General features: G+C 52.7%; 7 protein-coding genes across 7 annotated transcripts; 6 read left to right on the forward strand and 1 right to left on the reverse strand.

The window, feature by feature from the left end:
- Positions 1–1,155: 1,155 nt before the first annotated feature.
- On the forward strand, positions 1,156–2,675 carry HMPREF1120_07809 (ubiquitin-conjugating enzyme E2 Z; the record flags this gene model as incomplete). The annotated part of the gene is made up of 4 exons (XM_009162042.1): positions 1,156–1,188; positions 1,242–1,275; positions 1,328–1,725; positions 1,779–2,675. The coding sequence occupies 4 exons, from the start codon at positions 1,156–1,158 to the stop codon at positions 2,673–2,675; spliced, it is 1,362 nt and encodes a 453-aa protein (XP_009160290.1).
- A 628-nt stretch (positions 2,676–3,303) lies between these two features.
- Positions 3,304–4,623, forward strand: HMPREF1120_07810 (sterol-4alpha-carboxylate 3-dehydrogenase (decarboxylating); the record flags this gene model as incomplete). The annotated part of the gene is made up of 1 exon (XM_009162043.1): positions 3,304–4,623. The coding sequence occupies one exon, from the start codon at positions 3,304–3,306 to the stop codon at positions 4,621–4,623; it is 1,320 nt and encodes a 439-aa protein (XP_009160291.1).
- Positions 4,624–4,740: 117 nt separating this feature from the next.
- Positions 4,741–6,963, reverse strand: HMPREF1120_07811 (uncharacterized protein). Its single transcript, XM_009162044.1, has one exon. The coding sequence runs from the start codon at positions 6,066–6,068 to the stop codon at positions 5,640–5,642; it is 429 nt and encodes a 142-aa protein (XP_009160292.1). The 5' UTR covers positions 6,069–6,963; the 3' UTR covers positions 4,741–5,639.
- Positions 6,964–7,979: 1,016 nt separating this feature from the next.
- HMPREF1120_07812 (protein-serine/threonine kinase) lies at positions 7,980–13,919 on the forward strand (the record flags this gene model as incomplete). The annotated part of the gene is made up of 1 exon (XM_009162045.1): positions 7,980–13,919. The coding sequence occupies one exon, from the start codon at positions 7,980–7,982 to the stop codon at positions 13,917–13,919; it is 5,940 nt and encodes a 1,979-aa protein (XP_009160293.1).
- Positions 13,920–15,550: 1,631 nt separating this feature from the next.
- On the forward strand, positions 15,551–16,654 carry HMPREF1120_07813 (uncharacterized protein; the record flags this gene model as incomplete). The annotated part of the gene is made up of 1 exon (XM_009162046.1): positions 15,551–16,654. One exon carries the CDS (start codon positions 15,551–15,553, stop codon positions 16,652–16,654), a length of 1,104 nt encoding a protein of 367 aa, XP_009160294.1.
- Positions 16,655–18,555: 1,901 nt separating this feature from the next.
- On the forward strand, positions 18,556–19,894 carry HMPREF1120_07814 (uncharacterized protein; the record flags this gene model as incomplete). Its single annotated transcript, XM_009162047.1, has 2 exons — positions 18,556–18,674; positions 18,736–19,894. 2 exons carry the CDS (start codon positions 18,556–18,558, stop codon positions 19,892–19,894), a joined length of 1,278 nt encoding a protein of 425 aa, XP_009160295.1.
- Positions 19,895–21,298: 1,404 nt separating this feature from the next.
- Positions 21,299–22,802, forward strand: HMPREF1120_07815 (salicylate hydroxylase; the record flags this gene model as incomplete). Its single annotated transcript, XM_009162048.1, has 3 exons — positions 21,299–22,066; positions 22,128–22,334; positions 22,389–22,802. The coding sequence occupies 3 exons, from the start codon at positions 21,299–21,301 to the stop codon at positions 22,800–22,802; spliced, it is 1,389 nt and encodes a 462-aa protein (XP_009160296.1).
- Between the last annotated feature and the right edge of the window lie 20 nt (positions 22,803–22,822).

Raw genomic sequence — 22,822 nt, forward strand, 5'->3', positions numbered from 1 at the left:
TGGAGCGGTTTGCTTTGGGATTATAGAATGCATTGTACATGACGGAAATCACGACTTCGGTTCGGGGCAGCATGATTCTGTACAACTTGCGACCTTGAGGTAGTAGCGGTGGTGTGTCCCTACCTGAGAGGTACTTATACCCCTTTAGTTATTGTACCATCATTCCCAGGCCACCGATACTAAACCTCTGCTATATCGAACTATTCCTCACCTATAACGACGTTGTACATTGTCTCCAGATGTCACTGCACAGCCTGTAGATTAATAATGCTGCTGGTAGGTGACAAGAAACATCCTAGGGCGGATTCCGGCAACCCAGTTGGTGGCTGGCTGGGTAGGGAGCCCGAAAAACATGAATCTCAGGTATATGTAAAATGCTCAGAAGTGCCCTGGTCGGTGATGTTGGTGGCTGGCACCCCGCCATAATCGAAAAGAGAAGAGTCTGACAGTACAAGCTAACCCCGCCTGCGGCCATTTACGGAGAAGGAGCTCACCCGCTTTCTGTCAGACCATAAACGTTCCTCGCGGCCCGCCATCAACATTGTTATTCCTCTGCGAGTGCGACGGCCTGGCTATATCTCACTCTTTCTACTATTAGGGACTGTACCTTGTACCCAGGTACTTTTTAGGTACCCCCAGAACTGATTGCCGCTGTTGATAGTCCCTGCAGGGCTTTCTCAGCCTTGCCTGGGCTCGTATCATTCCAAGTGCCTCACTCACTGCAGGCTGCGCTCTGGACTGGCGCGTCGGGTGACTTTGGCTGGTGACTTTGGCTCCCTCCCAGGCCGCAGCGCTGCTGTTGCCTATCGCCGTATCCAGACCACTGGATCGCTGTGCCATCCCGCTGCGCCCTTTGGTTCAGGTTGCAGTTCCTCCTCAACCAGAAAACTTGAACTGCTCCTGTCCAGTCGACCGTGGCTTCTATTGCGGCTTCGCGCATCCTGCCACCTGAACCTCAAGTGTTGCTAGCACCTTCACCAGTCACTGACGCCTGTGAAACACAGCCTCATCACTTCTGCTTGCGAACCCTTTCAGGCCTCAAACTTTTCAAACAATGTCTCTTTCTTTCACAAGCCTACTAATATCCGACTGCGTCCCTGCTGTTGGCTTCTCTTTCCCCGTTCATGAAGTAGTTTCCACCATCCAGCCTACAGCATGTCGAACCAGACCATCCTGAGGATATCAAGAGTGAGAGATAGTGGTTTGTTGCAATAGAAATGAAATGCTGATGGACAACATAGGAGATCACTCAGATCCAACAAGGCAGTGACCTCTGTTAGTTACCGTACTGTTCCCTTCCCCGTGGTAGCGTCTAACATTCGAACAGCCATCGCAGTCGCTTGCCAGGAACAAGACGTCCGTCGAGTGAAAGCCCTTATTATCGGCCCGCACGGCACACCGTACGAGTATGGCTTCTTTGAGTTCTCCATCACCTTTGGGTCAGAATACCCAAGCAAGCCGCCAAAAGTCGAGGCGAAAACCACAAATGGAGGCAGGACACGATTCAACCCAAACATTTACGCAGGAGGGAAAGTCTGCCTATCAATCTTAGGGACGTGGCATGGAGAGAGGCCTGGCGAAGAGTGGTCGTCCGCGCAGGGACTGGAGTCAATATTATGGTCCATACAAAGTCTGATGTCGAACAATCCCTACGAAAATGAGCCTGGCTACGAGAACGCCAAGGGGACCGAAGATAACAAGATGAACGACCTCTATTGTGCAAAGGTGGGTCGACAAGTGTGGCGCGACTCGTTGGTTGATGTGCTGATTTCTTTTAGATCCGACATGAGACCCTCCGCGTTGCTGTCATCCAAAAACTCGAGGACGCCCTGGGTATTCAGGCAGATGGTTCGGTGGCCACCGACAAATCTCCGCGATGGGCCACTGGGGAGGGTGCAGACGGATGCGGAGACAATAAAGAGACACCTGCACTGAAGCTCAGGTTCGAACCATTCAAAGACCTGTTCAAGCGGAGATTTCTTTGGTACTATGAGCACTACATGACGACCGTCTCTGTCAACAGCCCAAAGCAGAAAGACGGCTCAGACTTTACCAAGATGCCCTTCGAAGGTGGTGGTAATACCATGGATGGTAAGTTTCGATACTCCGACCTTGGTAAGCGACTCGTTCGCATCAAGGAAGTACTACGCGATGAGACCGCAGCCTGGGCCGCTGAAGGCTTAGCCATGAGTCAACGCGAGGCGTCGAAGGCGGCCCATGTCCGGCGACAGTGCGAGCAACTGGGCGAGTATTTGAAGCAGAAGAAGTGCCACAACATCTCGGTTGAGTTGGAGAACAACAATCCTTATGTCTGGTTGATGACATACTTTGGTAAACCCATGACTCACCTTGACGGCGGGATCTTCAAGATCAGACTGAGCATCAGTCCTCGCTTCCCTGATGAACAGCCCCGTGTCAAGGTCGAAACACCCATCTATCATCACCGAGTTTCTAACGATGGCGTATTATGCTATTTTCCCAAGCGCCCCGATGAGCTGCGAAATCACATCGAGGCCATCGCTGAAGCGCTGGAAGAAGAGTCACCTCCCTACGACCCGCGAACCATTGTCCATCCCGAGGCCACAAAGCTGCTCTGGGGCTCGGAAGCGGACAAGAAGAGGTATTATCGCCAGCTCCGGAGGTCAGCTCAGCGAACGACCGAAGACCCGTTGTAGCATGACGTCTTGAAAACGGGACAGCTTGCATGCCTGCAGAGACGAAGATGTATTGCCAAATGGCGAGCGACATGGCCGGCACTGAGTAAGCCGGGAGACCCACGCTTCGCGGCGAGAAAGGACGAGACTGCTTGATAGAAGGATATGAACCAGTCCCAGCATGAGCAAGGAGCATGAAAAGCATATCCAAGGTGAAGCCGCTTGCAATATGGGCTCCCATATCTACCTAGGTACGCATGCCAGCAGCAGTTCATTTGCTTTGTGTGGCTGGATAGTCCTAGAACAGCGGCTTGTGTCAGATGCAGTCTTGTACTTGATGAATTCATACAGTGGTCTTCAGAACATTGATGCCTGGTTGTAGTATTTCTGGTCGTTTTAATTCTAAAGTACATTCCTGTCAATTTGGATGTCCAGCCTCGCACTAAAGATCCCCATAATTTCCGTCTCGCACGCCACAGGGATTCAGCATGTTCCGGACCGGTTCCACTGTAGCGACTGGCGTCCTCGTAGAAACTGGAACTACAGTACACTGTGTAGTACCTTTGCCAGCACATCCCTCGGTCAGTCGGCGTGTGCAGTTGTCATTCTTTGATTTCGTGCTCACTTGAAGTCAGAATCCGCCGGAGAAATGGCGGAGAGTCGCGTGTCGCCCAAGTCCTACGGCACAGTCCTCGTCATTGGAGGCTGCGGATTCCTGGGTTCGCGCGTTGTCGACCAGCTTCTCAACTTCCCGTCCGAGCAGCAGGGCCAGAATGAATCGCCCGGAGGTTCAAGTTTAGGCAGAGAGACTCAGAAGCACAGCTACGAGCTGCACAACCCTGCCACCTCCGACATCACCTCAGTTACATTCCCTAGCTTGCGTTCACGATATCCTCCCATTTCCCCTACCGGCACTCGAGTCCACGCCCTCGACCTGCGCTGTACGCAGAATCTCTTCTCCGGCTGCACATACCATGAAGCGGACATTACGAATTCCGAAGCCCTCCTCAACGTTTTCCGCAAGGTCAAGCCCGACGTGGTGATCAATACGGCCTCGCCATCATGGGAGGCGCCGCCCGAGGTTCTGCGGAAGGTGAACATTGACGGAACACGGACGCTGCTGGAAGTTGCTGGTGGGAAGCTGGGCGACTGGGGCGGTAAATGCAAAGTGTTTTCACACACGAGCAGTTCGAGCGTGGTCCATGATGGGGATTCGGACCTGATCAATGCCGACGAGCGATATCCCTACGTCTGCCCGAACCCGCGCGAATACTACTCGGAAACCAAAGTCTATGCCGAAAAACTGGCCTTGGAAGCCAACGACAAGCCGGAGTACGGAAACATGTTGACCTGCGCCGTGCGCCCTGCCGGCATCGTGGGTGAAGGTGACAGAGGAGGGTTCAGTGGTGCCATCTTACGGACCGCAAGCGTCGCGCCCGCATGGCAATTGCACATTCAACTCGGGACCGGGAACAATCTATTCGACAATACCTATGTGCACAATGTGGTCTACGGCCTTCTCTGCGCCACGGATGCCCTGCTCGCCACCAACGCACGCCGCCGGTCCGGCTTGGCCGTGGAGCTCGATCATGAACGGGTCGACGGCGAGGCTTTCAACGTGACCAACGAGCAGCCAGCGTATTTTTGGGACTCGTCGCGCTACCTCTACAGCCGCTACGGTCGGAACATTGACATCGACAAGATCTGGGCCATACCGACGGGCCTGGCTTACGCCGTGGGCGCCGCCGCCGAGACATTCAACTGGCTCACCGGCCGCAAGGGAAAGCTCAATCGGCAAACGGTCAAATATGCTTGCATCCACCGATTCTATTCCTGCGACAAATTGAGGCGCCGGACGGGATACAAACCCATCGTTCCTATCGATGAAGGCTTCGCCCGCGCGGTCAAATGGTACAAACTCGACGAAGAACAGTCGCGCCAGACCGAGGGTCAAAAGAAAGTGCAATAAATGGACCATCGAACATCCTACAGTCAGCAAAAGGCGCCGAGACATCGATGAGCGGATGCCTTGGATTACTGTGCGCGTGTGGAGACGTTGAGCACCATGCAGTATACGCTAACTCCTGAATACCAAGCATGCCACACGTGAGATTAAGGGGGCCCTGTATTGAGCTTTTGCGATTTGATGCAATTACTAGCATCGAGGCACAAGCTTGAAGCGGACAAGCCATGGCGCTGTCAATGTTGGGCTCGAATAGACTCGCCTCTTGGACCGGAAGGAGTTGAGCTCTGCGTGTCCACGCGACAACTTCACATTCAGCACCAAGACTCTCGTCAATGCAGCCCTGTATTTTCAGAGCCCCTGCAACAAGGGGTCATCCATAGTTATGCCGAACATGGTCTCGGGAAAAAGCCGTCCAAAGTGATGCCTACCTACCTACCTAGGTAGGTATATGAGCGGTGTGCAAGGCGGCCCAGATGACATCTGGCACGGGAAGTCGGCGGCGGAGACGATCACCCAATAAAAGAACAAGGTCCTGCTCCCAGAGAAACAAATGTATCTTTTCATCTCTGAGCGGCACAAAAAGATTACAAATACAAGTGCAAGAACTGTGTGCCTGTCGGTGAGTTGTACTAGTATCACCCAAGGGTCAGGATTGGAGGCTGAGAGGAAATATGCTTCCAAGATGCGAACGCTCTTTTAGAAATTCCAGCCAATGTCTCGCCTCTTTTCTTTCCCTCGTCCCTTGTGAGAATCTTATGCAGGTTTCACCTTCAAGCGGCGCTGTTGTGTTGTGTTCATGGTTCAAGACCCCGAGTTATTTCCACTTTGAAAGCGCTTTCGCCCACGCAAATAGGTGTACGCAGGCAGTTCTTGGTCAGGATAACACCGGTGCCCATGCATTTTCTTGAAAGTGCTTGGTCAAGTAGTACCATGCCAGTGTACCTTACTCCGACCACCCTCCAGTATCATGTTGATCTTTGAAAACCAACCTTTTATATCTTTGCGCGAACGGGTGAAGGTCACAGCGGAAAACCATAGAACAATGATGTGGCCCCTCCTAACCACCTACAGGTAGTTAGCGTATTACTATTGCCGGAGGTGCCATGCCGCGAGCTTGTCTTGCATGAAGGATGACACTTCACACGCAGTAGCGCTGTCTTGAACTGGTGTAGTGATTGGCGCCCTCCTTCGCGTCGAGCGGATGGGTCAGCTGAGATTCGAAAACACCAAAATGTTTTTCCGCAGAGTGAGGATTGTCGTTTTGGAAAAGAGTTCTGTGGCCCCCGGCAATGAGGAACTCTGGGCGGTTGAAATGATGAGAGAGACCTAGAATAGTGTCGCAGCATCACGATCAGAGATGGTGGATCGTCCTGCTGCTGCAAGGTTGTCCACACAAGTCTTGCAGTGCAGCTGATCAATAATGCGAGAGCCAAGGTCTCATTGGACATGGCACTGCCAACCCTTCGTTTCACCTCACTGCAGTTTGGGCGTTCAAAGCGCCAATTCCCTGCGCCCAGGTTGATCCGTGGCCAAAGCGTTGCGACTACCGCACTGCTCGACCAGTTGAGGCTGTAGATGGTTGTTTCTGATAGATAGCACGATTGCTTTCAAAGGAGCCGTGGAGGAACATGATACTTGGAAATCCCGCAAGGAGGGAGGTGACCCATGACAGTCGCGGCCTTACTAGGGCTCTGACTTGCCGGGGCACCGGTAATGCAGATGCAGATTATTGTTCTGTAACCGAATAACTGTCAACAAACAGGTGGAGGAGGGTATGATGTTAGACTGTCCTCTGGGTTCCTTCGCACATTTCCATCTTCGCGTGCAGTGCCGGGAAGATGGACAACTTGACTGGATAATCCGGCTAAACCAGGATGGGAATATGGTTGCTTCTTTTTTCTTTTTCGTCTTCCCCTGTTCTCCTGAGGAAGGCAGCTTTCGGAGCAAGATGAAATCATTAGTGGGATCAAGCCTAATGGGCTCGTCCGCGGCAACCGTGTCGTCGGACCCGAGTTTGGATATAGACAGTAGTAGGAGGTCCCGACGATAGAGTGGCCGTTACTGGACCGACGGGAGAGAGTATAGCCCAGGGCTAATGAAGTCGCGAGCTGCAGTAGCAGAGCGCCTAAAAAATAAACTGTAAAGGCATCGAGCAGGGATGGACTTCAAGGGGAGGCGGATGATTAGTAGTAGTGCCAATGCCTACACTGCATTGTATGTGACCTAGGTAGGTGTACCTTAGAATACCTTACTCTTTGGATTTCTGGGAGCCAGATGCCACTGGTTAGCAGTTTCAGTGATGTTGTTCTCTTCTGTTTTTCGGTTGCAAGTCGTGCCTCGAAGACTCGGACCATCTGAAGAGAACAAAAGGTCAACTTGAACATGGTGCCCCTTGTTGAAACACCAGCAGAAAGACTTCCTCTCTGCCCCACCAACTGCGGCAGGCACAGATACCACACGCGGTAGGCAATGTTAGGTACCTAAGATTATTATTAGTAGTGGTTGCTGGCGGTGGTGTGCCCCGGACAGTTTCTCCCTGCCAATGCCAGAGCCAGCTGAGCGTGCCGTGTAAAATAAAAATAAGGTAATAATAATGCGGCTTGCAATTGCTGGCCTGCCGCTACCAGGATGTTGGCAGCACTCATGCGAACAGTGTTCACAGTTCATGCTATACAATTGCATTGCCAGGGCAGTGGTAGTACTACGAGCAGCAGTAGTTTGGTAGTCTGATTGTTTCTCATCGAATAGAGCCAGTGGGCTGTTTGTTCTCTTTCCAGTAGCACAGGGTCCGTAACTTGAAGGGTACCGTATGTCCACTCGCTCACCGGCACTGCGTTACTGCTAGCACCAGTCCAGTACTGCTAGCATTATTGCGCTGCATGGCACTGCGCTACCCAGTACTACGAACTTGGACCACTCGCCTGCATACTCGTTATACACTCCTCCTCCCAAACCGAATGCCCGCAGTCGTCCACTACCAACGACCAGTTTCTTCCTTCTCCTGGCAGTTTTGCTGACCTGATGTAGGCTGTGAGGCCCTTTGTTCGCAGTGTGAGAGGACGACAAGGCCGGACCACGCTTCTTTCGCGTCAGACGCCACCCCTCCTGCTGTCTTTCATCCCTTTGCGGTTCCACACCTACAACCCTCGACAAGAGCAGCGTCACTGATCTCTCGCCCTCAGTGAAATCCCCTCCGCTACCAACCCGAGTTTATCTTTCCTGCGGTATGGAAATGTCAAGCTAGCAGAGGCCTCTGGACCACCCGGGCGGGTTGATAGTCTTGGGACGCATCCCGGTCCTCCGCGACAACTCACCTCGCTCCATCGAACCGCCAACACGTCCTAAAAGAAGCACAAGTAATGGCAGAGGATGGCTCTACAGGACAGTTTTTGCAGCCGCCTGCAATTGCTGCTCTCAAGGGCGAAGTTGGGTTTGGCAATGACATGACTCGCCATGCTATGGAGAGGTCATTCAGCCAGGACATACAAGAGGGTACCCAGGAGCTGAAAGAGGCGGCGGAGCAGACACGCAACATCATTCTTGACCTCAGCCTCGATGGCCATGTACGATGGGTCAGCCCCTCCTGGACCGACGTGGTCGGCACGGAGCTGGACGCTGTCCGCGGACACAAAATCTCGGAATTCGTCAGCGATAATCCCGATGTGTTTGACTCGGCAATAGAGGCCTTGAAGAGCAATTACTCCAAAAGCCAAATAGTCAAGTTTTCTGTGAGGATCGCCACCTCTTCGGACATGGCACCCATGCTTCCGACTGAGGACGGGGAAGAACCTGGAGAAGATAATGTCGAAACCGATGATGCCGGAAAAGCAACCCTTGAGCTAGAAGGCCAGGGTATCATGGTATACGACCGCACCTCCGGCGGAGAGTCTCATACCATGTGGATGTTGCAGCCAGCTACTAAGCCTATTCGCATTGAAATCGCGCTTCCACAAGCATTGGTCGAAACGCTTGGGTTTGGCGCCGAGATACTTGCCAAATACCTCACTGAGCTTGCAGAGGCGGGTGCTAACGACCCAGAGAACCATCCTCCGCCGTTGCCAATCCTCTGTCGAGTCTGTGAGCGTTCCATAGTGCCGTGGTGGTTCGAAAAGCATTCGGATTTGTGTGTGCAGGAGCACAAGGCCGAGATGGATGTTCAGATGATACAGGAGAACCTTGCGGAACATCGTCACGCCATTGTCAAGATTCTGGATGCATTCGAAGCTCGCCAAGGAAGACCTTCTGGTATCGACACTCCTTCAACTTCTACTCCGGCTATAGAGTACAAAGGCCTGCCAATCGGGCCGTCCCCGACCCCAGCATCTGCCGTGTCCTCGGCTTCAGCATCTCATGCCGCCAGCCCTGTGAGATCCAGAAGCCCATCCACTGCTGGGCTCGGCCATGCCCGCGCTCGGTCGTTTGTGGTTCGCAGACCACTTGTTCGTATCGTGGAGCTCATCCTTGATCTTTGTGACACCGCCCTCGAGATAAATGTACCGTCGTTTAAAGACAGCAAGAATGGTTCGGAAGACGACTTCAGTTCACAATCGCCGCACTCCGAATCAAAAATCTCTCAGATCAAGCAATGGCAGCCCCCAATCAGCCTGGAGAATGAGCCTGGATTAGCTGCTCTGAGCGCCGACACGGAAAGACTGGCTCGGGCAAAGGTCGACGCCGTGTACCGACATCAATACATCTTGGAATATGCGGAACGCATCCGCCAAGAGTATATGGCTGAAGTTGACGAATGTATCCGCGAAGCGCTGATCAAGGCCGAAAGAGCTGCAGCGGGCGAGGCGTTGTCGTCTAGTGAGAGCGATTTCGACGAAGAGACCGCCACGGAAGAAAACGTTGAAGCCCAAGGAGACACCGACGAATTCATTGACGAGTCCACTCCGCAAGCAGTTGAACCTCAGGATAGCCACAGTGGCTCGTATGTTGGCCTCAGGTCCATGGCCTCCGCCCTTAGACATCCCCGTGACATACCGAACGTTACAATGAGGAGTCAGAGGCGGTCGTCCTCCCAAGCAGTCTCTACAGGTTCGAACAGCCCAGTCGAGTGTCCTACACCCAAGTCATACAAGAGTACTCATGTGTCTCAACCACAACCAATTTCCGCCAGGCGACCAATATATGTCGAAGACGCCAATGACAGCGACAACAGCCTACCTTCATCCTCGATATTGTCCAACCATTGGCGTGCCGAGTCTCCTCTGTCGACGTCGGAGCATGGCCGCAAGGGAACTTCCCGTGATAGGAAAACGAGAAGTTTACACCTTAGTAATCTCAACTCAGCTTCTCCTCATCGCCAGCAGTCCCCTGTGAGGTACCCTCCGCCATCGTCGCCACTCCGCATGTCGAAGCCGAGGATTCCGAGTGGAGAACTCGCCCAGTCGCCTATCGTCTCGCCGTTGTTGACTACAGGAGAGTTTATGCCTCCCATGCATAGTCACCATGCTCACCGAAGGCAATCGTCCATGCACTCGTCCGACAAAGCGCCCTCGTCTCCAAGGCTGAACTCAATCAACCATCCCCAACAGCGTGCCCAGCCTCCATCGATCAAAGATTTCGAGGTGATCAAGCCCATCAGTAGAGGCGCTTTTGGTAGTGTCTACTTGGCCAAGAAGAAGATCACGGGTGAATATTTTGCCATCAAGGTTTTAAGGAAATCCGACATGGTTGCCAAAAATCAAGTGACCAACGTCAAGGCTGAACGTGCCATCATGATGTGGCAAGGCGAGAGTGATTTCGTTGCTAAACTATACTGGACCTTCTCGAGCAAAGACTACCTCTACTTGGTCATGGAATACCTCAATGGAGGGGATTGCGCCTCTCTCGTGAAGATCCTGGGTGGCTTGAGTGAAGATTGGGCAAAGAAATACATCGCCGAAGTCGTTCTCGGTGTTGAGCATTTGCACAGCCGAGGCATCGTCCACCGTGACCTTAAGCCGGACAATCTCTTGATTGACCACAAGGGCCATCTCAAGCTGACAGATTTTGGTCTTTCGCGCATGGGCTTGATCGGTCGACAGAAGCGTGCTCTCAAACAACCTGACGAACCTGCACCCGATTTGTTGAAGCAAGGACCCTTCACGCACACAGGTTCCGCCTCAGGTTCAGGTCCGACGTCAAGGTCTGCGTCCTTCGACTACCAAGGGCCACATTCACCTGCTCCGACCCCTCTGATGACACCAGCTCTAGCCGGTGGCCTCGACCAACCATCCTATTTCAGCTTGAACAGGGAAAGCTCCTTGAATCGGGAGCTCTATTGGAAAAGCCCTGGCGATCGTAGTGACAGTGGGTCCAGTTATGATTTGACACAATACTTCAAGAAGCTTGAGATCCAAGAATCCCCTGACGCTCCAACCCAGGCGACGCCTCGGGGAAGCGTTGTCGAAGATGATACACGCAGCCAAGGTAGCGAATCGCCCGATCTCTTCCCGCTGTCACAATCCATGAGCAACATCTCGCAACCTCCCCCAGCCCCTGCCACTTCTCAGGTGCTGCCACCCTTATTTGATCCCGAGGCCACTGATCGGCGCTTTGTCGGTACTCCCGATTACTTGGCACCAGAAACCATCAATGGTACTGGGCAGGACGAGATGTGCGATTGGTGGTCTCTGGGGTGCATCATGTTCGAATTCCTCTACGGATATCCGCCTTTTAATGCGGAGAGCACCGAGAAGGTGTTTGACAACATTCTCAACAGGAGGATTGCCTGGCCCGAGGATGATGAGGTGGAAGTTAGCCCCGAGGCAAAGGACCTTATCAATAAACTACTCCAATTGGACCCTAGAGAACGGCTTGGAGCCAACCTGGACGAGAAGTATCCCAGTGGCGGGCGTGAGATTCAAGCACACCCATGGTTCGCCGATATCAATTGGGATACATTGCTCGAGGATGAGGCTCAGTTCATTCCAAACCCCGAGCATCCCGAAGACACGGAGTACTTTGATGCCCGTGGAGCCACGCTGTCATCATTCCCGGAAGAGCTAGAGGATCAGCTTTCACCGGCAGTGCCTACTCCAAATGAAGCCGATTACGCCAATCGTCCACATGATGCGTTATTCCGTGTCAAATCTCAAGCTGGTTCAAGCAAACGGGGTCTGATGCCGCTGCACATTCCTCCTCACATTGTTCGTGACTCGCGCAGTCGAAGATTGAGTGAGCCGGTTCTCGCTGATGACTTCGGGAATTTCACGTTCAAAAACCTGCCTGTGTTGGAGAAAGCCAACAAAGACATTGTTGAAAAGATGAGGAGGGAAGCCATGCAGGCCCAAGCGCGGGGCTACTCGCATTCTCAGGCCATTTCTGCCGCCAACAGTCCGGCTGTAGGCTCTCCCGGTCCTTCGGTTGAAGGAAGTCCAATGATGCCAATGCCCGTCAAGCGCGCATTGTCAATCAGCAAAGGCCACAGGCCAGGATCTCCCTCGGGCCTGGCGACCTCGAATTCCTCGCCGAGCAGACCGTCTCAGCCTTCTTCTCCCTTGCTAGTCCAGTTCTCCACCGCCCAACACCACGAAAGAAGGAAGACTTCCGGCTCGTCGCAAGGAAGCAGTTCGCTTGTGCCCGGGAGTTTCTTCGACATCCCTCCCGAATCCATCAAGCAAGGCCCTTCTACTTCTTCTTCCCCTGGTAAACCTTTCCGAATGCCTGCACTGTCTCCCGCAAAGGCCATGACAGCGCCCCAACGGCAGACGAGCTTACATGGTCGGACCCGTTCTCAAACGGTTGGATCACAGGAAAGTGACGGTCAAACTCCCCGGGAGGGCTTTATTCCTGGCCATCACAAACGCAGAAGTCAGCTGCTGGTACGGGATATTTCACCTTCATCATCCGATAACGAGTCAGCTCATGCCAAGGCACTACTCAAAGTCCAGCGTCGGAGACAGAGCTCAAGGAGGTTGTCACAGATCAACTTCCTGGACGGTCCAATGTATCGACCCTTGGACGTGTTGATTTGTGAAGACCACCCGGTGTCTCGCATGGTGATGGAGAGGCTGTTTGAGAAACTCCGTTGTCGCACAGTGACGGCGAGCAACGGCCCTGATGCACTTCGGTTAGCAGTCAGTCAGATCCAGTTTGACATCATCTTCATGGAGTTCAAGCTGCCGCTCATCAACGGCGTGGATGTTGCAAGGATGATCCGAGATACGAAGAGCGCCAATACACATACACCCATTGTGTGTATCACTGGTTATCTGAAGGACTTGCCCGAGAGTCACAACTTTGACACGCTGATGCAGAAGCCACCCACGATGCAGAAGTTGACCGAGATGCTCTGCAAATACTGTGCATGGAAACCGCCGCCAAAGGACATGAAACTGGCCACGCCGCTCGCTATTCCCCCCATCGCCACTCGTTTCGACCCTGTGCGCAGTCAGGACAGCCCGAGCTCGGTTGCATCTAGTCAGCCTCCAACCATGCCAGACTCCTCTTACAAGGCGTCCAGCCGTGAAGATTCAATCGGTAGTAGCGGATTCTTCAGCGATCTGGAGTCCTTCAAGGGCGATGACATCCCAGTTATCGTGTCGCGGGCAGCGACTGACGAGTGGGCAAAAGGAGGTCTAGGTATTTCGGACGATATTGTCGTTGGACAGCCTCCCTACGTTCACACAGGATATCCTCACCTGGTCCATACGGAGTCGGCGCCTCCGAGTGCCTGCACAGACGACCGTGCTGGATATGGCCTACGAACTCCGCGCCGGCAAACATCTTCTGACGCGGTCAAATTGAAGCGGGAGCACCTGGAGAAGAATTTGCGGAACTCCACTGGCGCAGCAGAAGAAGGAGACGATGAGGATGAAGAGCTTGGCGATGTACAAGTTCGGGCTCGATCGCCAGTTGGGAAGAACACCCGTCCCAGTTCGAAACTTGGGACTGAAATGCTGCGTACCAACAGTCGCGGCAGTGTCATTTCCATGAACGACGAGCGTACAGCCGAGCCGGATAGCCTCCGAAAGTCGTTGGAAATCCTCGAAGAGCAGATGGAGAATCTGAGAATTCCGGAGGAGCCTTCTTCCGCCACCAGTCTCTCGGCGATGCAACCACGCAAGTGGACACAGAGGACATCGTCGCAGCACTCTCATCCTGGGCCGGACTTGGAGCGCTCACCAAGTCGGGGCCATATCACACCCCCGATCATCTTCCCACCACAGCCAGGAACCAACGTGGCGGACATCGAAATGGACCCAGAGGTGACTCCTGTTCCGAACAAGACTGTCGATCTCGAAGAGGAGCCCACTCCTAGGCCACAGGGAAGTCCGTCGGGGAGACGGCCAATGCCCTCCGATCGTTAAATTGTGTTTTTCCTTTCATTTTCTCTCTTTCATGTATTACGATTAAAACGAGTTGACGTATTTGCTTCGACAGCGGGCTCTGGATTTCCTTTGTTTTGTGCTTTGCACGGCGCTGGTGGCGAGAACCAACATCGATGGTCTGTTTATGGTTGTGGAAATTGCCGATATGGCGCCCATGTATGTTGTAATCTGGCGTTCACGTTTCGCTTGTTTGCCGCAGGCCATTTGCTCGTGCTCGACAGCTGGCCTGGAAAACGCAGACAAGCCAGAGCTTTTCCGAATAGCACGGGTGATCTTAGGGCAAGTGATGACAAAGTCTTTGATACTTTGGATCCGACATGTTTTGGGACTATTGATTATTTTTGTGTATGTCTATTATTGTTGCGCGGCTAGATTCTATCTACAATGTCCGCGCAACGAAGTGGGAGAGTGGAAATTCTGCTAAGAGAGATGGCTCATAATGTTCAACTATACAATGTAGTACTGAACTGCCAGTGTAGGGTTGATTTCCTGGCCGCCACCTAGAACAAGCTTTTGTACACTGCACAGAGCTGTACTTGACAGCGGCAGATCTGCTGCCAAGGTGCTTTAGGCACGCCAACAGTTCACGGATCTCCGAATACTTAACTTTACTTAGGTACGTACTTTTGTTCCGCACGGGTACAAATCTAGTCAAGCTGAGTCACTACCGGCATCGTTACTCTTCATACTTAACCTGCTCTTCTCTCTCATCTGCCACAGTACTTCACATCTTGCTTCGCTCCTATTGCCACTGTCACCTACTTAACGGCGCAACTACCATGTCGCGCCGCAGTATATGTTCGGTAGAAAAATGCCTACGGTAGAAAAGGGTGGACTACTTGTACGGTATATATACTATACAGGGGTCTAAGGTATATAGACCTTGTCCACGTCTTTCTATTGCGTTGGTCCTCACCAATATCCCAGTCCACCGTGCGGTCGCGCCCTATGCAACCTCAAACCCCTCGCCTGTAACTGTTACGAGATCAGGCAGCCCCTCTATTTCTGCAGAGCTGGTCCTCACGCGATGAATTCCCCTCTTTTTCTGCCCGGAGAGCGCTACAACGACATCCTCGAAGCAATCGGCGACCTCGATGCTCGACCTGCAAGAGAAATGACCGTCATAGTCACCGGCGTCTTCAGCAAAGAGCGGCCCGTGGAGTCAAGCCAGAAGTTCAGCTTTAACAAAGACATTTCCAAGACAGTATTACAGAGCATCATCGAGATCCAGAGACTGACCAACAAAGTCATCAAGATTGCCCAGAACTACCAGACCGTTGATGGAAAGAGTGAGAGGCTAAAGCAGGTCGACAAGTATCTAGGGAGTATTATCCTCCTGAATCAGCTGCTGGCTCAACAGGCTCTCAAAGTTTACCATGTCCTTCGTGAAATACAAGAAACCCGTGGACGGATTGACCAGAAAGAGTTGGCGAACATGAGACCCGAGCCCAGGGAAAGTGTTCGGACAGGTAAGCGTGTTTGCATCGATATCCTCTCCAAAAAAAATGTGAGCCTTTCCCCCCTAACCAACCTCGATAGGCGGAAAGCGGAAAGCCAGCTCAGCTTTCCCAACGAGTGGCTTCATAGAAATCACGACGCGTGATTTCGATATGTTACAAGATAAACACGACTCCCACTCGTATCTCATGCAGCATGCTGCAACTTGGAGGAAGGAAATTCTCAATGCTGTCAATGATGGTGCATCGACGGATGCTATTGCTGTTCTCTTCTCCGCCGAGTCTGCCGCGGCCGTTCTGGGGCGTCGTGGGATTGCGGAAACGGGAGAAAGAAGAGACAAAATCAGAAGGCAGGCAATCGAGTGCTACGGAGCCCACCTAGAGGATGACGAGCCTGACGGCAAAGACACATGGTTGTGGTGTGCCGTGACCAAGCGTTACTGGCCCAGAGAGCTGGTCAAAACAGCTCACATCATCCCAGCAGATACTGCCGAGGGGACAATCGAGTATGCTTTCGGAGAGATCGATGACCGGGCTATGCTTAATTCGATGCGCAACTTTATCATGCTCCACACCAGGATCGCGGAGGCTTTTGATCGGGGACAGATATCCATCGTTCCGTCATCGAGCCTTTCAGAGCAAGATTCGGACCGTCCGATCAGCCTTCGCCTCTTTTTCATTGACCGACAGTTGGTTTTGGGCCATCAGCAGGCTTTCAGAGCACTGGATCGGCAGCCGGTTTACTGGAGTGATCTCGCAGCAGACCCGGTCCTGGAGTTCCAGAACGACAATCGACCCGGCCAGAGGAATCTGTTCTGGCATCTTCTGACCAGTCTGACAAAGGCCAAAAAGGCTGGCTATGTTGGTTTCACCGACGCGCTGAATGAACTCGAGGCCAAAGAGGTGTGGGCAAAGCCTCAGCCGTGGATACAGAAGAGCGCACTGAAAAGCATGGCGGACTTGTTCATGATGCCACAAATCTACCGCCAAGATGCTATCATGGACGACGATCCCAAACTTCAGCAGATCAAGAGGGACATCGCCTCCCTTGCCAGCTTTAGGCTGTCCTCGCCTAGGCTGCAGCCGCACTTCGAGTGGGAGGAGGAGGAGGAAGACCACGAGCAAGAAGGACTGGAGGGTCTAGCGCATCCCAATTTTGCCCCAGAAGAGTATTTTTCACCACAGGCACTTCTACCGCTGAGCCCAGGCACACCAGGCTGCGCGGCGACACCAATACCTGATCAAATGGCACGTTAGGATCGTGCCAGAGCTGACAGTCCGGAAAGTCCCACGCCTGGCAATCGTCTACATGAAAAGCGGGTACGTCAAGGCAAGACGTATCGCAAAGCTTCAGGCGTCTCCGCCAAGGTTCGCGTCTCGAGCCTAAGCGAGCGCCTTCGGTCACTTAAGAAGTGAGGGATACCGTTAGCCATCCAGCTCGCTGGGAAGACAAACTCCAGGCGCAAGGGGGCGAAACCGCAGTGGTCGGTAAGGGACAGGTATTGGGGGACTCGGCAGCCGTTGGCGTGCCCCAGGAACTGGCAGGATAAAGCCCGACGACCTCAAATTCATACGACACGAGACGGCATAGAGCTGTGCGAGATGTCCGGCGATGCTCGTCGCATAGAGCGTACAAGTCCAAATCAACGTTGCGTCGAAGATGAGAAAACATTTCAGAGTAAGAGCGGAGATTGAAACCCGCAGAGTCGTTGAACCATCTTTATTACCCGACGAGCCAAAGCACTGGCAGTCACAGCTGCCTAGATGAAACAGATCGTCCTGATATCAGGTTCTGACATGGAGCACGTGCCTGTCCACCACCTGTTCCTGAATTTGAAGGCCTTTTGTCATGACTGTCCCAAGTGTGCCAGAGACACGAGTTGGCCCGGTCGCCGCGGTGGCAAGTTCGCGGCACACACGGCACATGCTAGCGCAGTCGGGAACATATCGATGACAACTTGAACTACAACTTGGACGGCAGGATCTTGAAGGATACTTGTGTTGCAGATAATTGTAGCTGACCGTAGAATGCTGCCATTTTAACCATGTCCTTAGGCACCTGCCTGGTAGGTGTCTTCTGTTTGATGATACTATACGTTTGTCGAGGTACTGTATCACAGTCACACAGTACTAGTATGTGCGCGGAGAAAATCGTTGACGTCTGTCTGTCTTGTGGGCGCGTGGATGATTGAATTGAATTGAATCGTGTCTTTCAAAGTTACCATCCGCACAGTCCCGCAAACTAGTTCTTATCACGGCCGCTAAAGCTTAGAATGGCCCGTTCTGGACAACCGTGGAGCCGCAGTGGCTGTTACCAAGCATTTCTTGCTGGGTGTGGCCCTGCTAAAAGTAAAGTATTATTACTAGCGGACCTAAAGCTGGCCCTCGTGCCTGGTCAGCTGCCAGGTCTTTGGGGCGCCACTGCTGGGGTTTGCCAGCCATTAGGGATGCCTGCGTCCAGCCCCAGGCGACCTTCGCTGCGAACCAGCCTCTTTTTCACGCTGCGACTGGCACTGCAGGCCTAAGGAGCCCTTAAACCAGACCCAGCACTGCACTGGGCTGGGCTGCGTCGTCGGCTCCTCTTCTCGCCAGTCCAGTCTTTTGCGCTCCCCGCGAAACGAAACTGCAACTTGCAAGACTGCCACTGCAAGTGTCAATCGTCAAAACTTCGCCAACTCATCCCATCATCAACCATCTCCCTTGCATCTCCTAATTCATCATTCTCTACTCCTCGGTCGACAACCCCTAAAGGACTGACCGAGTCATCGCTTCTTTTTTGGCCCCCGGCAAAGCAAAGCCTCCCGTTACACATTCCTCCTTCCAATTTTGCGCCGCCTTGCAGGGTGCGGTCTGTCGGTGACTTGAAACAACTCAGGCTGCGGTCGGTCACTCAAGTCCAAACGCCACACCTGGCACTTCCAGTCGGTGCCAACTTCCACACCACCTCCTTCGTTCACTCTTCCGACCTGTCCTTTTATTTCATCCAAGTCTTGATCGTCTTGACGACGGTCATCGACCCGCGCGTTCTTTGGCATACATTGGATTCGATGTCCTCGTCACTGTGAATAATCGATCAGCCATCGACCCGGTCGTCAACGCCTTGACGCTGCGCCCTACACACCTCGCCCAGGATGGCTTCGTCCACAACATTAGCTACTATGTCGGCCAGTGCCACTCCCACTCCTACGAGTACCCAGAGCAAGGGAGGTTCTGGTCCCAGCTCGCCACTGCTGTTTTTCGTCGCCCTTGGTTTCGGTGTCGTCTTCACCAACTTATGGTGAGCATCCCTCGAAGAAACGACATCTCCTTGTCCCAGCTAATGGTTTCTTCCTTCGCAGGATTATCGTCGGTGTAAAATACTGCTTCAGATACAATCAACGTAACCGACAGCGCATGAATGGAGAAGATCCCGATGGAGTCGACCTCGGCGCCATGCCTCGCCAACATCGTCGCAGGCGCGAAAAGAGGTTGATGACGATGGACGAAGTCAATGAAAAGTTTCCTTTGATTAAATACAAAACTTGGCGCTCCAATCGAGCCGACGAAGGGTTGCCCACTGCAGGAGGTATTACAACAGCTTCAAGACCAGCCTCCAGACCGACTTCAAGACCGGCTAGTATATCCAATCATCCAACGGATATCAAGGATGGAGGTGAGACTAGCGAGTCTAAGGAAGTCATGGACGCGCATACCGCCACGACCGCAGACGATGACTCTGTTCGGCTTGAACATGGAAATCCCGAAATTGTAGCAGAGAAAAGCGCTGCTGATGCTCCTCGGCCGGCAACTCCGCCACCACCCAAGTCCAGTCAATCGACAGTGGCTCCTGAAACTCCCATCCACAAAATCACCACGAATGACGAGGAGGAGGATGAGGAGCCGATACAAACTGCCGTGCCTGCTGAGCAATTGCCGGATCCTGGCGATGCTTGTGCTATTTGTATTGATACCATCGAAGATGATGATGATATCCGTGGTCTACACTGCGGTCATGCATTCCATGCATCTTGCGTCGATCCCTGGCTGACTTCGCGCCGGGCATGCTGTCCTCTTTGCAAGGCCGACTATTATGTTCCCAAACCTCGTCCAGAAGGTGCAAATGTCGACGGATTTGCCAGAAATGGTGCCCACGTCGACTTGCAACAGCCACCCGGCGCTTTCTCCCTCATTGGAAATGGTCGACCCGGTAGACGACCGGCAATGATCATTCCCGGGCGATTCATGAGCATTGTCTACCATGACCGCGACCGACACGGTTTTCCCGTTGTCGAACGTGCCGGGAGACCCGGTCATGCAGAACGTGAACGGCGACGACAACGGCAAAGAATGGCCACTGCTACCAGCACTGTTCAGGAAGGGCAGTCTGCGCCACCTAGCCTTTTTGCGAGGATTCGCTATGCTATGCCTGGTCGGACCCAAGCGGCTCAACCGCAAAACTCAGCTATCCCAGCAGCTGAGTCTCAGCCCACACCTTCGCAGCTTGAAGCTGGGAGATGAGACTATAGCAACGATGTTCTTCACGGGCGTTAATGAAATAACATGATTACGAGTATGCATGGATGATGGGTCCCGGGTTTGTTCAGCGCGCTTTGCTGGGATCCCATAACTTGGAATGGGCTACGTGGGATCAAGTGCCTCAGCTTACTCTGTTTTGGCTTGCGAAAATGGGAAGTGATGAGGTACTCAAATTGATTACATTGGTATCGCCTGGAGGACAGCTTGCCCTCCAGATTATGATCTGCCTGTTGTGACGTGGCCTGCCGTCCGGCTGCTAGTTGACAAAGATGTTGGATATAACTTCAAAATCCACATGCAGGGCACCATATGCAACTCTCCTGGTCCGGCTTGAATCAAGGCTAATAATGTAATGTACATTTTGTAAACTCCGCCAAATGTTCCGCTGGCCTGGCTGCCCACTCCGTACATGCACTGCAGGTTCTTGTTTGCTTGTGTTTGCTTGTGTTTGCTTGTGTTTGCTTGTGTTTGCTTGTGTTTGCTTGTGTTTGCTTGTGTTTGCTTGTGTTTGCTTGTGTTTGCTTGTCCTTGTGAGATGAGTAAAAAAAATGATAGTGACTAGGTATCCAGCGTATCCTACTACATGGTGTTGAACCGGGTTAACTAACAAGGCAGATGGAAGCCGGGAGAGTAGCGGTGAGAAACCTGGCACTATTTAATATTTCTACCAAGGCACGCTCAATTGGGCTGCATTCTTTCAGGTTGTTCAAGACTCAAGTGTGGCGAAGTACAATGTCTCTATTTATCTCACTGCAAGGGCCAAAAAACAATCCAGATCAATATCCAGAGTCATCGCGATATTGTGCGCGAACAAAAAAGGAATTGGCGGCACTCGGAATCGAACCGAGGTCAGAACGGACGCTGGAGTTGGAAGCCACAACGTTCTATGCTAACCACTACACTATACCACCGCCGATGAGATAACTCGCTGGTTATTCATGTCTGGAACTTGGAGACTTAATACTATATGCAATCTTGAATTGTGGGTCACGTGATGTGCCGACAAATCCGCTTCGCAATCATGCTCGGATCCACACCTTGCTCTGCATACAGTGGGGGAAACGGCTCGGGAACATGATCCGTATGTACGAGGGCCATCATCATTCGTACAAGGACCGATCCGAGGTATGAACAGACATCGGGGGTGAGTGTCGGATCAAGTCAACATCCAAAAACAATATCATGATGACCAGGACCAGTTCAAGTTCAGTATACTGGTACCTCCTCCACTACATTGCAACATCTATATAAGCAGGACATGGGTTCTTCAAGAACCATTGCTAGGCTGTCGTGAAAAAGAACACTAATGGGCAATACCGGTGATTCCTAACCTTTACTGACACCTTCTCTGTGCCCTCGTTCAAGTGATCCACTGTCTGAACAAACATGTCCCAATCTCAGCGAGCTGCCTTGCTGGCAAACCATCTGAGCGGCTCGCAGCAAGACGGTTCAAGTTCAGAAAAGCATAAGCATGCCCCTGCAACGACGCCTGCAGACAAGCCTTTTGAAGTTGCCATTATCGGCGGCGGAATTGCTGGACTGACGCTGGCTATCGCCTTATATCACCGACAAGTACCTGTGACGATCTATGAGCAGGCGCCGCAATTCGGCGAAATCGGGGCCGGGGTCTCGTTCAGTCCCAATGCCGTCCAGGCCATGAAGATCTGCCATCAGGGAGTCTATGACGCCTTTGAAAAGGTGTGCACGAGGAACGTATGGCCGGAGAAACAGAAAGTGTGGTTCGACTATCTCAATGGCCTGGAAGATCTCCCCGCGGACGGCTCGCGTCAGCACATTGCCTTCACCATATACAACAGTCTAGGTCAAAATGGGGTGCACCGCGCCCGGTATTTGGACGAGATTGTCAAACTCATCCCAAAGGAGATTGCAAGATTTGGCAAAAGGCTTCGGGACGTGGAGAAGGGTGTCAATGGTAAGCTGAAGATGGTTTTCGAGGACGGCACTACAGCCGAGGCCGATGCTGTGGTTGGATGTGATGGGATCAAGTCGCGCGTCCGTCAGGTCATCGTAGGACCTGACCACCCGTCGGCTCATCCTGTGTACACTCACAAATATGCGTATCGAGGCCTTGCCCCAATGGAACAAGCAATTGACGCGATCGGCGAGGAACTGGCGCAGAATTCGTGCATGCATGTAAGTGGCTTGGGGCTTTGCACTCAATATTTCATGGTCTTCCTTACTGAACGCAAGTCAGATTGGACCCGATGGCCATCTTCTGACTTTCCCTGTCGACCATGGCAAGACACTCAACATAGTCGCGTTCAGGGCGGATCCTAACGACTGGCCGGATTCCACTCGACTCACAAAGCCTGCTAAGCGGGAGGATGCTCTGCGTGACTTTGCAGGATTTGGACAGAATGTGATCAAGTTGTTGAATCTCACCAAGCCCAACGTCGATATTGTGAGTCGTGCTTCCGCCGGCTAGAAAGACTGGAGAAACTGATTATTTACACAGTGGGCAATCTTCGATTTGGGAGAACATCCGGTTCCATACTTCAACAAAGGCCGCATCTGCATCTCTGGTGACGCGGCCCATGCCACATCGCCTCACCATGGAGCCGGTGCCGGGTTCTGCATTGAAGACAGCGCCGTTTTGGCCGAACTCCTCGCCGACAAACGGGTGCGCACTCCTCAACACCTCGAAGCCGTCTTTGAAACATTCAACGAACAACGCAAAGAAAGAGGCCAGTGGCTGGTTCAATCGAGTAGGTTCATCGGTGACTGCTATGAATGGCGGGCGCCTGGGGTCGGGCGAGACTTTGCAAAGATCGAGCAGGAAATCAATACTCGGATTGGAATAATCAACAATGTAGACGTTGGCGAGATGTGTGAGCAGGCGAGACGAGCATTGGGCGTCAGGTTGGCTTGACGAGGTTCGACGGGATTCAA

This window comes from Exophiala dermatitidis (genome assembly GCF_000230625.1).
Source record: "Exophiala dermatitidis NIH/UT8656 unplaced genomic scaffold supercont1.6, whole genome shotgun sequence".
Classification (NCBI taxonomy): Eukaryota; Fungi; Ascomycota; class Eurotiomycetes; order Chaetothyriales; family Herpotrichiellaceae; genus Exophiala; species Exophiala dermatitidis.